This window comes from Felis catus, chromosome A3, assembly GCF_018350175.1.
Source record: "Felis catus isolate Fca126 chromosome A3, F.catus_Fca126_mat1.0, whole genome shotgun sequence".
Classification (NCBI taxonomy): Eukaryota; Metazoa; Chordata; class Mammalia; order Carnivora; family Felidae; genus Felis; species Felis catus.
Window position 1 is genome coordinate 80,516,264 of NC_058370.1, and position 13,580 is coordinate 80,529,843.

Below are 13,580 nucleotides of genomic sequence, written 5' to 3' on the forward strand. Positions count from 1 at the left end.
TAAATGAAACCAGGTTGACCACATAAGAAAGTTTGGAAAGTTCTGAAGAACAATAATAAATGGGATGCAAAACCCTCCTGATCATCATGTGGGTTGTTCCTGAAGGGCAACTTAGATTAAAATAGTTTATGACCATTTCTATAAATTAGTCATAAAAAAACCCCATACACTTAAAGTCTGTTAATGATGCAGAATATATCACTATATGAGATCATAATGGCTGTAGGTTGTAGTGACTTAGTAAACCACTCAGGAAGGACACATGAGGACTCTAAGATGTACAGAAAATAAGAATCAATATAAATATTATGGTTATCTTAATATTTTAAAGTTAAGACTGTAGCAAAATACATGATATCTATGTTCTTTTCTGTAAAGTGCACATTGTGTTCTTGTGGTGTTATTAGATTAATTTCTTTATTGAAAAAGGAAATATAATTAGATACTAGATTTAAGACCTGTCTCCCCATCTCTCCTGATTCTTCAGTCCCTCTCTCCTTTTTCTTGCTCTGCTTTTGTATATAGATGTGATCAACTCTCACCATTGCCCTCCTATTCTGTCCTTCAAATAGTCCGTCCCTAGATCCTGATACCTTTTAAGGTATTTTGTCCAAGCACTCTGCTCTCCATCCTTAGTAAGATTAACGATGGCTCTTAATTGTTTCGGGGACCCAACTTGTTTCTTTTCATGTTAGTTACCCTTTCTTTTTTCATACTATATGGTGATTGCTTACAGGGTGCTCCTACTTCTCTGACCATTCCTCCTCAGTCTCTTTTCCACTTTACTCTGCTTATTCCTTAAATGTTGGGATCCCCTTTCCTCCAATATCATTCTTTGCCCTCTTTCTCTACTCCAGGGGTCTATGAACTACCCAAAATTGAAAGCAAATTTTTGTGTTTTATGATAGGATATATTTTCCTCCTTGGGAGAGTGTCTGTAGCTTTCATCAAATTCTCAGAAAGGTCCTTGGCTCTTTTTAACAAGGTTAAGTGTCCCTGCCCTCACACTCTGGGTTATTTCATCCTCTTCTTTGCCTATAACCACCCTTTTTACATGCCAGCCACTCCCGAGTCATTTACAAGGGAAAAAGACCACAGGGGGGCAAGAAGGAGAAGGAGGAGGAGGAGGAGGAGGAGAAGGAGAAGGAGGAGAAGGAAGAAGAAGAAGAAGAAGAAGAAGAAGAAGAAGAAGAAGAAGAAGAAGAAGAAGGGGAAGAAGAAGAAGAAGGGGAAGAAGAAGAAGAAGGGGAGGAGGAGGAAAAAGAGAAGAAAAAAGAAACCAAGATTCAAAGAAATGTTGAAGAATCAGAACAAGAAGAAATTGCAGTGTAAATATTGTTTCCAGCTCAGTTTATTCAATCCCGTTGAGGAACAGTACACCGAATGTTAGGCGTGCGTTGGCAGGGTCATTACTCCAGTTTGTCAGAGGAAAACCCCCAGGAGGAATCGGGTGAAACCAAGGCCGTGTGCGCAAACAGCCTAGTTGCTAGTGGCGGAGAAGGCGCACCCAGCTTCTAGGGTGGGGACAGGAGAGTACCAGAGAGAAAACCACAGCAGCTGTACTGCCCACAGCTACAGCTAAGCCAGACCGGGCTCTACTTTCACTGAGTCGAGCCAGAAACCCCGCCCGGCACCCAGAGCACCCTTGACGGACATCCAGTTTAATCAACCATCTTCCAGGTCACTATAAACACTCCTTACTCCTCCCGCCTATCGTTTCTTTCTCCAAGCCAATCAGAGGAGTGGGCGGGATCGTCCCTGGTGGATTCCAATTTTTTTTTTAAAAAAAGGGTGGACTGTGCGCCGCGTTCCGGCTGGGGGAAAAACACCTCCAAAGCTGGGGGGTGGGGCTCCTGTTATGGGCACCCAGATTGGCCAATGAAGTGCCCCCGCCGCTCAAGGGCCCGCCCACCGAGATGGGCGGGGCACGCGTGGTGCCCGGCCAATGGCGGCGGGGCGGACGGAGGTTGAGCCGCCGTGGGTAGGGTTAGTGTGAGAGGTGCGGCGGGGGAGGTAATGATGATGGTGGCGGAGGAGGAAGGCGGGGGAGGGGTTGCTGGGCACTGAGCAGCGGCTCTGGCAGGGTTTTGTAGGGTGGGGGACGGTCGCGGGGCGACTGCGTCCGGGAGGGGGCGGGCGTGAGGCGCGCCGTCCGCCTGAGGGGCTGCAGACCCCGGCTCCCGCGAGCGCCGCGGCTGGCTCGGCTGTTCCATGTGGCTCCGGCGGGGATGGAGGACTCGGTGGCGGCGGCGGCGGCTGCTGCTGCGGCGGCGACGGAGGAGCGGCGCTGAGGAGGGAACGGGGCCAGACTCAGCCCGACAGCGGGATTAGAGGTGTGAGGAGGGGGCGGGAGTGGACGTTCGGCGGGGACGGGGCTCGGGGACCGGGCTGGGGTCTTCAGGCATCGCCTGGGTGACAGGGACCGTGGGCGAGCTACCGCCTGCCACCGCTGTGGGGCAGGGGTCTGGGCTCTGTGCGTGAGAAGAGGAGGCTCTAGAGGACTGTTCCCTTCGGATGGGGGAGGGAGGCACCGCACCCCATACTGTGCACTTGCCCCGCTGGTCATTGCTTCACGCCCAGGCAGGAGTTTCCATTTCCCTCCGGTTGGCAGCAAAGGTGGAGAGCCCAAGTGGCCTGGAGCCCGGACGTTGCCCTCCCTCTGCCTTGAGATTTCCCTCCACTCCTCTTTTCCCATCCATTTCCCTCCTCTGACTGAACAACAGCATTCCTCCTTGCTCCTTAATCTGTTCCAAGCACATATTCAAAGACTGGAGGCTATTAATTATCGGCTGAAAAACAAAGTTTATTTAAAAATGTTCCACTCCTCCCTCTGACTGCCGGTGGACATTAAACAGCATCCCTAGACTTTCCCGCTCTGCTCGCCCTTCTGTGATGCTAGGAGGGGGAGGTAGGGCCCCGACTTGCGTTTCTCGATTGTTGTTGATGCTGATTACCTGATGTGTTGCTCTACGTCTTCGGTGTGAATTGTAATTTCTTCCTTGACGTCTTGCATCCTTGATGTTACTGGCTTTTGAGGTTGGTGTTTTGTTTCATTGTTTGAAAAACATGCGGAGAACTGAGGTTGTCTGTTGCAGTGTTATCTAACCTGGGCGGTTAGTCACTCCTCAAGCTTCTCTCATATATTTCTCTTTGTTTTGCTTTTCAGTCCTCCAGAATACACATAATATAGCCCCTGAGGTGGAATGGTGATGTCTTCATGAGGGAACCTCCTCTCATTCATCCTGTCATGTGTATCATACTGTTCTTGACTGGGCCATTCATCTAAGATGGGATTTACCCTGTGAAACAGGGAGAAGACTTATGGACCCCAAACATCATTTCAAGTCGTAGTTGAGTTTTTTTTTAAAGTACAGACATACGTGCAAAGCTCCTTTCCTTTGGGCCCTCTGCTTTGTTAAAGCTGCTGTGTTGCTAACCCAGAACTGCTCAAGTGACTGCTCATCATGGCTTCAGTTTGGAAGAGACTGCAGCGTGTGGGAAAACATGCATCCAAGTTCCAGTTTGTGGCCTCCTACCAGGAGTTGATGGTTGAGTGTACCAAGAAATGGTAAGACATGTCTGGGGGTAGAGTTTCCTGTGTTGTGGCCTAAACTCTGCTTCTTCTGACAGCAGATTTACCTTTCTGTAGTGCACGAGTGTGTACAAGCTGTGCAGGGTACAGATTACTCTAACAAGTATCGTGGTATGCACTGTTGCTGCTGGTACCATCCCTATGGGTTTTAATTATTGCACTTCAGTATGGCTCAGAGGACTAACTGTGAGAGCTTACCAAGTACAGTTGATTTGGTCTTGAGGTCTTTCATCATTAGTGTTAGCAAAACTTTGATTTTTTTATAATTTGAAGGAGGTTTAAAGAATGACTATTGAATATTGTAAACATGCATATGTTTTATTGTAACCTGTATGTGTTTTAATATGGAAATCTATATTCCTTTGGGGTGGTGATGATCGATTTTATTTTGTTCTTGATTTTTCATTTTTCTTGGCTTAAAATAAATAATTTTTCATTATTTGAATAATGTAATGCTAGCCCATACAACCTTAGAAATTCTTTTGTTATATGCTTAGTCAGGCAACTGTATTTTATTTTAATTGCCTAATGGGATACATTTCTTGGCCAGACTTAAGGAAGCAATTAGTAGTGCTGGCCTATGATTTGCTTCTTTCTACTTGAGCAAAGTAAATTTAGGGCTTTCTTTTCACTGCTTTGAATGGTAAGCAAGAATTCTTATTTAGTAAGTGAAAAAGAGTTAATCTGAAGCAAATGGTCCTTTGGGTTTTGATTTATTTCAGTGTTTATGTAGTATTATTGCTACATAAGTCTATTTCATTGTCCACAAGGACTGTAATCTCACGTCTGTATTACCTTTCGTTTTGACATCCTTTTTATTCCATGAAAGAAGTAACTTGCTCTGTTCTAGAACTCTTATAGCATATTTGAATATTTGGAAACTAGTTTTGTGAATGTTTTTTTCTTGAACTTGTAAGAAATGTTATTTTATATGCAATTCAAGAAATGCATCCACTAATTACCTACTTTACACTAGGCACTGTGGCTTGAGAGGTGAATATGACATAATCCCTACCCTCAAGGAGCTCACAGTCCATGGTGATGACAGTCGTGTAAATAACTTCACTCTGATAGGAATAGTAATACAAATATGTATGATGTAGGGATTTTCATCTGTCTCCATCATTTAACAGTTGGTATGCTTGGGGACAGGTTATTTATTTCTCTGTGATTTAGTTTCCATATCTGCAAAAGAAATAATGGTACCGTTTCATAGGAGAGATTGTGAAGATTAAATGAGTTAATACCTGTAAACTGCTTGGAACAGTGTCAGGCACATAGTAAATGCCCAGTAAATTCTATTATTACTTACAAAGTTGGCAGTGGAGGAAATAATTCTTTAAGAGAAGAGGGTATGGTCTCGGGATGGCTTCCTGGGATCTGAACTGGGTTTTGAAAGATTCATAGTAGTTGGCCAGAAAGCCAAGGGAGAAGAAATGAAGGATATTCTAGCCTGAAGCAACAGCCTATGCAAAAGCTTGGAGGAATTAAATAGCATGGGATGTGCTGGAAATTCAAGCAGTGTATTTTGATAATAATGGGGCTTAAAGTGCAGGATAGGGGGAGTGCAGTGGGATATGATGCTTGAAAGGCAGGCAGGATTCCAATCATGGAAAGTTAAGTGCTTGGACCATTATATGTGGCTTGGACTTTATTCTGTGGGTGATGGGTGGGGGGCATAGTAAAAAGTTTTGAGCGGAAGATACATTAGGTTTGCATTTTGGAAAAATCACTTGGATAATAGTGTGGAGCAGGTATCATAGTGGAAAGGGTAACTGGAGGCAGCAATGTCAGGGTAGCTGTTGCAGTAGGTAAGGTGAGGAAAAAGGCTAAGACTAGGGCAGTGCAAAGGAAATAGAATAGACTGGAGGAACACTTAGGACACCAGATAGATAGGACTTGATGGTCATTTCAGTCAGGAGTCTGGAACAGATGGGGATGAAGGAGAGGGAGAGGCCTAGATTGACACTCAAGTTTCTGGTTTGGAAGACTGGGTACTGGTAACCAAACTAGGGAATGAGGAAGATCCTCATTGTATTTTTTAACTGGGCAGTATACTGGGAGTATCACCTTTATGATGGTTAAATTTGAGTCTTTTCTTAAGGGATGTAGAACACATCAGGTGATTCTTTAGTTACAAAATCAGTTTCTTGGGGTGCCTGGGTGGCTCAGTCGGTTAAGCATCTGATTCTTGATCTTGGCTCAGGTCATGATCTCATGGTTCATGAGATAAAGCCTCATGTGGGGCTCTGCACTGGCAGTGTGCAGCCTGCTTGGGATTCTCTCCCATCTCTCTCTGCTTCTCCCCTGCATGCACTCTCTTTCTCTCAAAATAAACATTAAAACGTCCACAAAAAACAAAATCAGTTTCTTCCCTATAGTTTGCAGCATCGCTAATTTTTTTTCCCTTGAGAAGTGTGTAAGTTATTGTTAATGTGTCTCAATGTGAACGAATGAAAATTTAACTTGATTACAGATGAATAGATGGCTTGATCATTTTTAGGGATGGCCATTATGGTATACCTATTAAATTAGGTCTTCATGATAGGAAATGGCTTTAACACTAGAAATATTTGGATGTTCTAGACTTTTCAATTTTATAGTAGTCACATGGAAGGTAAACAAGTGTTGAGAGGATAAGAAAATAGATCTGGTATAGGGAAGAAGGAATAAACCATGAAAAGAACAGATAGCATTCCATTGGGATTGTGTCTTTGGAGGTAACCTATGTATATAGGTTCTATTGCCTTTTAGAACCTTCTTATTTAAAATGTTTTCTGAGAAGTAGGAGCATTTGCAACACCTGGGACCACCTGTTAGACCTGCTGACTTTCAGACCTTGCCCTAGACCTACTGAGTCACACGGTATGCATGTTAAAGTTTAAGAAGCAGTATTTTCTTTTAGAGGGTGGGGGGAGAGAATCATAAGCAGGCTCCACGCTCAGTGTGGAGCCAGATGCATGGCTCAATCCCATGACCCTAGGACACTTAACCAACTGAGCCACCTAGGCACCCCAAAAGCCAGTATTTTAAAATAATGTTTTCAACCTTACCAAGTGTCCTCATGACTCCAGGATAAAGTATATTAAAAATACACTGACTTCTGCATGAATTTGAAACTCAAGGAATAAAGATGAAACTTGAGATTAGGGGGTCATGGGAATCAGGATATGTTTTTCAAGGGAGAATGTGTTATTTCTGTGATTAAGGCAAGGAGAATGTTTCCCCTGTTCTGTTGTCATGGCCATACGGTATGAGCCTGGACATGCCAGATAACAGGATGAAGGTAAGAGTTTAAGGATCTTTTTTTAGATCTAGGCCATGAGCAAACTCACAGTACTTTACCTTTGATCAAAGGATGGATTCTATAGATTAGAGGATTTGGGGCTTCTGCTTTCTCAAAGTTCTTTTCTCTCTTGTTTTACAATATTTCACCTTTGCTCTGGCTGATGGGGTGTGAGTCCACTTCCTGATTCTTTCATGGTGTAGTGGTTCTAGAACTTAGGTCAAGAACAAAAACCTGAATGACTTTTATTCATCTTAGAGAAGGGCACTATACTGTGAGGTCCTATTCCTCATCACCCCTTGATTGCCACGTAGAGGCTCTAGCAAATTTGGAGATGTTAAGGGTTTATATCTTCTACTTTTATTGTTGTTCCCAAGTCATTTAATTATTAATCTCACTTAATTGATGAAGCTGTGAGACTGGCCACTGGAGATGAGTTTGAGGGAAAGAGACTGTGCTGTCTTTTTTCTTAGTTTATTTCTTATTTGGTTCTTTCATCATTTGTAGGCTTTTAGATTCTGAGGAAAGTCTTCACTGTATGAGCTCTCAGCACTTATTCAGGTATTTAAGGAAACTACTTGAAAGTTGGCAAGTTGTGGTTATGATAATTTAGGTTACAGAACTCAGTTGTGGTAGGAGCTCCCCAATACATGATGTGAACCATTATGTATGAGCATATATTGTATTTTGTGTGTGTGTCTGTATCATCTACATATATGAATGTATTTTATCTAGGTTTTTATTTTATTTAATTCTTAGTTATGGCATTCAAAAAGTACTTAAACTACTATAAACTTTTCCCAAAAAGGCAGAAATACATTTGCTTCTGATTTTCCATGTCATGTAAAGATTCCTTTTTTCTGTTTTTAAATATATATTTAATTATAATTTATTTTAAAAATAGGTAATATGATCACATGGCTCAAAATTCTAGAGGTACAAAAACTCTGTGTGTGTGTGTGTGTGTGTGTGTGTGTGTGTGTGTGTGTGTAGTATGTATGTATGTATGTATCCCTGAAAGTAACTTCTCATTTTCTTCATTGCTTTATACCTCTTTGTGATCTCAGGATTTGAAAAGTTAAAAAAAAGCAGTTCTTCCTAGTGCTTAAGTTTGTGATGCTGGCCTATAAGATAAAATGTAAACTCCTAATCTGATGTTCCAGGCTTTCTGTAACTGATCCAGTTTAGTTTTCCAGTTGGACATTGGAATGTTGCATGTACTTTAAGTATTGACTTGAGTTTATGAAGGCCAAATTACATTAGTAAATACTCATTCAGATCCACTTCTTTGGATGGCTTCAGCAAGCATTTCTCTGTTGACCATTTAATGGAGTGAGTTAGAGGTACATCAGCTTTTGTGTAAAGAACCTACTTTTGAAGTACATTTAAAAAAAAAAGAAAAAATAATTGGACACAAGTTTGTTTTAGTGTGTTTTAGGAGTGTATAGAAGACCATTGTGTCTGGAACACAGTAGAACAAAGGAAGGATGATGATAAAGAGGTGAGGTCTGAGAGGTAGGTAGGCATTAGATAATGTATGGCCTTGAGGGCTTTTGGATTTTAAGTGTATAGGAAACCATTGGAGAAGTTTGGGCAGGGAAGTGATGTAATGTGATAAACATTTTAAAAAGATTATTCTGGGGGTGTCTAGGTGGCTCAGTTGGTTGAGCATCTGACTTTGGCTCAGGTGATGAGTTTGAGCCCTGTTTTGGGCTGTCTGCTGTCAACTCAGAGCCTGGAGCCTGCTTCAGATTCTGTCTCCATCTCTCTCTGTCTCTCCCTGCTTTCTGTCTCTCTCTCAAAAACAAATAATCATTAAAAATTTTAAAAAACAAGATTATTCTGGATGCCTTGTGGAATACGAATTGTCATGAGTAAAAATGAAAGCAGGGATACTAATTAGGAGGCTATTGCAGTAGTCCAAGTAGCAAGGAGGTAGTGATGGAGGTGGTGAGAAATGGGCAGATATATGCAGGTAACAAACATACATTTACACCACATTTTACTGAGGTATACCTTACACTTTTGCATACAATAAAATGCATCACTTTTAAGTGTATAGTTCAGTAAGTTTTGATAAATGTATACACCCATGTAACTGGAAATAAATTTTTTGAAGGAATTGTTGACAGGACTTAATGATGGATTAGATATGATGTAAAGTCAGAGATGGATCAATAAGGACTGTAGACTTTTGGTTGAACAACCAGATGAATGTAATGTTAATTATAGGGATGGGGAACACCTGGAGAGGAAAAGGTTTGGCATGAGGGGGAAATCAAGAATCGGCTTTGCTTTTCTTAAAGTATGGGACATCCAGGTGGAGATTTAATTAAGCAGTTAATTACAAGAATCTTGAGATCAGGAGAGAGAAGAGGTTGGAGTCTCTTAGTAAATAGATAGAATTTATAACAATGGGGCTATAGGAAATTTCCTGTGGTGTTAATATAGATTACGATGATGGAGGACTGAGCCTTGGGACACTTCAACATATAGAGGTAGGTAAGAAGAGGAAGAGCCAGCAAAGGAGACTGAAAAACAAGCATTAGTAAGTTAGGAGGAAAATTAGGAGACTATTCTCTGAGGAACCAAGTGCAAAATGTATCAGGAAGGTAGCGTTTAACTGTGTCAAATACTGTTGAGAGGTTGAGCAAGATGACAGTGGCTTTGGCAAGGTGGAGAGAGCTGGTGACTTTGAGAAATAGTTTCAGTGGACAGGTAGGGATAAAAGCATGATTAGATTGGGGTAGGAGAAAGGAGGTAAATATGATCAATGTAGATACTTTTCATAGAGAATTTTGCTACAAATCAGAGAACTAAGGAATAGCTGGAGAGAGACAAGAAGTCAAGGTTTATGTTTCACGTGGAAGATTTGCAGCATATTGGAATGCTTGATGGAAATGGTTGGTAAAGAAGGAAAAACTGATGGTGTGCTGGGAGAGGAGGTAACTTCAGGAGAAAAGTCCTTGAATATGAGAACAGGAACAGGATCCAGTACCCAAGTGGAAAGGTTGAACTTGAGTAGAAGCAGGAACAATTCATTGTTATAAGGAGAGAAGGCAGATGACACGGGTAGAGAAGCAGGTAGGTTGGTAGATTTGGTGCAGGAGGGTGTGGACATTCTCTTCTGTTGGCTTCTCTTTTCTCAGGGAAGTAATATTAGGGGTCATCAGCTGAGAGGGAGGTGACAGGTGTTGAAGGATTAAGGAGAGAGGAGGTATTGTCAAAACAAGAATTGACTAGGGAAATGTAGAAAGATTGCTGCGTGGTGCTGGGACCTTCTTAACTTTGTGGTCTTAAATTTAAAATGAATGCAACCAGCAAGTTTGCATATTTTAATTGAGCTGTGTTCCTTATTTGGGTTCAGGCATAGAATAGGCAGAGTTGGATTTAATCAGGGTTGGGTTTTGTCATGAATGCATAACTGAGAGAAAAAAGGGTGAGGAAATTGAGAGTGAATGCACAGGAATGCTTATAGTGATGCACCATGGAGTATGAGATGGAAAAGGAGGAAAATAAGGACATGAACGGTGGGATGGTCAATGAAAAAGTGAAGAGGGTAATGCTTTTGATATGTTCAGGAGGTTGAATAGTTGTTGGGGTTGAGTTACCAGAGTGAATGAACTGGAAAAAAGTGAGATGTTTGATTGTGGAGGAATTGGTTAAAGGTAATGATGAGATAAAGGTTGTAGTCTCCTCTGGATCACGTTTGCTTATCAGTTTAAAAAAAAATAAGCGCATGGGTGCCTGGCTGGCTCAGTTGGTAGAGCATGCTAATCTTGATCCTGGGGTTGTAAGTTTGAGCCGCACATTGGGTGTAGAGATAAATAAAATCTAAAAAATATATAAATAAGCATACATCCTCAATATTTTTTTTAATGTTTTATTTATTTTTGAGAGAGAGAGTGAGCACAAATGGGGGAGGGGCAGAGAGAGAGGGGAACAGAGGATCTGAAGTGGGCTCCACACTGACAACAGAGAGCCCAATGCAGGGCTGAAACTCACAAACAATGAGATCATGACTTGAACTGAAGTCAGACACTCAACCTACTGAGCCACCTTGGTGCCCCCTCAATATGTTTTTAATTAATATTCCATATACATTAAATATGAGTATACCTTAATTTTCTTTTTTAAAAAATAAATTAAGTGGAATTTCTTCTATATTTGAATGGGTCATCTTTTGTACTATAAGATTATAGCTGTTAGGGTGCGACAGTGGCAGTTGGTGATTGAAGTGGAATGGAGGAAAAGATTTTTGGGAGTGAAGAGGTTAGTCAAGGAATTTATAGGCTAAAGTGTGGGACAAATGGCCTCTCTGGCTCTTGAAATTGCCAAGACTAATTGCAGGAGAAATGGTTAAGACAGGTGCTAAAATTTTAATGAGGGGAGAGGTAAGGCAGAAAGTTTTACTTTGCAGAACTTCGTGTTACAAGTTATGTGGATCTTGAACCCCTTATTTCTTGAAAGGAAATAGCCCAGTCTTCTTTTGCATGTGATAAATTGTCAAAGGTAGATTTAACTTTAGTAGATAACAAATTGATGTTACTTTGTTAGCAGTTTTATGTTAGTGTTTGTGGACTGTTTTTTTTTTTAAACTGGAATCGATACATGTTGTATTTTATCCAGATTTTAAATATTTATTACATGTGAAATTCAGCTGTACAAAAGTTCGATTGTAGGTTACTTAAGGAAAATAGTGAGGATACTTTATGCCATAATTTGATATTGTAGTGCTTATATCACAGTTGCCTCCACACCAGATTCAGTAGCCTCTAGATTGTTGGCACACTTTGGCTTGGTCCAGGCTGTTTCTTTTGTAAATAAAGTTTTATTGGAATATGGCCATGCCCATTTGTCCATAGTTGCTGTCACACTAAAATGGCAGAGTTGGATAGTTGCTACACAGACTGGGTGGCTGCAGAGTTTAAAATATTTACTCTGGCCTTTTAAGAATAAGTTTACTGTCCTCTGCTCTAAATCATTGGAGTTACTTGCAGCTACTGTTTGTGGAATCTAGAGTCTGGTACCTTTCTGTTTTCTCTGTGCCCAACCTGTAAACTATCAGTTCAACTTAATGTAGTCTAACTGCATAAGAATGGAGGCGAGCCCACAGTGCCTGCCTTCCAGCTATAGAAAGAAACTTTACAATAGCTTTAAGGAACATTTATATCTGTGTATGTACAAAAATACATTTTGTGTGATCTTGGACAAATTACTTAACCTCTTAGTACTTCATCTGTAAAATGGTGATGAAACTAATAAAGTTGTTTTGACAATTAAGTGAAATAATACTTGTAAAGGTGGTTAGAATAGTGCCTGACATATAGTAAGCACTCAATCAATGTTACCAATTGTTGTTATTGTCATTATCTGATTATTTAAGCAATAAGTGATGAAGAGAACTATCTAGACAAAAGGATAGAGTAAGCAAGAAGACTGAAACTATAACCTGAACACTTAAGAGTGTTAGAGAAAGACGAACTAGCACAGAAGTTTGGAGTGACACGAGGGGTGGGAGTAAACCAGGGAGCATGCTAGAAGTGCTGTGCTAAAATTAACTAAGTTTTGGCAATACTTTGGCTTTTGGGGAAAAGAACTACATTATCTTTGCCTCTGGAGCAAAATCAGTTCATGTGGGTGTTTTGTTGTTGTTGTTTTGTCTCATTTTTGAGAGAGAGAGAGAGAGAGCGCGAGACAGCAGGAAAGGGACAGAGAGGTGGAGAGACAGAATCCCAGGCAAGGTCTGTGCTGTCAACACAGAGCCCATTGTGGGGCTCGAACTCACGGAACTGTGAGATCATGACCTGATGCGAAATCAAGAGTCAGATGCTTAACTGACTGAGCCACCCAGGTGCCCCCAAATCAGTTCACATTCTTATAACTTTATTTACTTTCTAATAATCACTTCAACTAAATAATATGGCTAAGGAAACTAATTAAATTCATCTAAAGTAGAATTAATTTGCCAGCATTTGTTTGTGTGTCCTATGGTGACTATTTATGATATTTAGGATATATTTTATGATAAGTTTTCTTAAAGAATTTTTTTTCCCTGTCATGATTTTTTTAATGATCCCATTTAGAACACTGTATCTCTCAGTAATATGAAATTCCCTTACCTTAATTTGGTATCAAGTTTTGGCTTGTGTATTTGTTTTTAAGTTTATATATTTATGTTTGAGAGACAGCATGAGTGAAGGAGGGGCAGAGAGAGTGGGAGACACAGAATCCGAAGCAGGCTCCAGGCTCTGAGTGGTCAGGTCAGCACAGAGCCCAATGTAGGGCTCGAACCCACAAACCATGAGATCATGACCTGAGCTGAAGTCGGACATTCAACCGACTGAGCCACCCAGGCATCCCAAAGGTTGATTTTTAAAATGAAATTTTGAGAGGTTATTTGAAATTTTACTCTGACAATTTAAGTTTAGTTTCACATTAGTTTTGCAATTAGATGCTCAGAGAACTTAAAACTAGGCATTTCTAGAAATGTGCTGTTGATGTTTCAAATGTGTTTGTTCTAATTTTGTGGAAAATTTCAACAAAAGAGCTACTGAAGTAGTTCCCTGCATGATATAAAAATAGGCCAGTGTACTGAAGGAAAAATTGCACAAGCGTTTTGAACTGAATGCTCAGTAGGGATGTTCATATTCTGCATCAGGACTTTTGCATATTTTATAAAAGGAGTAGAACTGAGTTTGT

The 13,580-nt window shown here is 40.9% G+C and overlaps 1 protein-coding gene across 13 annotated transcripts in view; it reads left to right on the forward strand.

The window, feature by feature from the left end:
• The window catches only part of EHBP1 (EH domain binding protein 1), a 365,510-nt gene that overhangs the window by 33,097 nt on the left and 318,833 nt on the right, over positions 1-13,580 (forward strand). For 3 of the 13 annotated variants that reach the window (XM_023251703.2, XM_019827274.3, XM_023251704.2), the window contains one exon: positions 3,167-3,568. The exons of 3 other annotated variants lie outside the window; for them this stretch is intronic. In XM_023251703.2, coding sequence (XP_023107471.2) covers positions 3,465-3,568 — 104 coding nt within the window. In that variant the 5' untranslated portion in view covers positions 3,167-3,464. Of the gene's footprint in view, positions 1-1,920; positions 2,014-2,123; positions 2,334-3,166; positions 3,569-13,580 lie in introns of those variants that run through there. 7 more of the 13 variants (XM_019827278.3, XM_003984038.5, XM_019827279.3 and 4 more) reach the window with 5 other exon arrangements.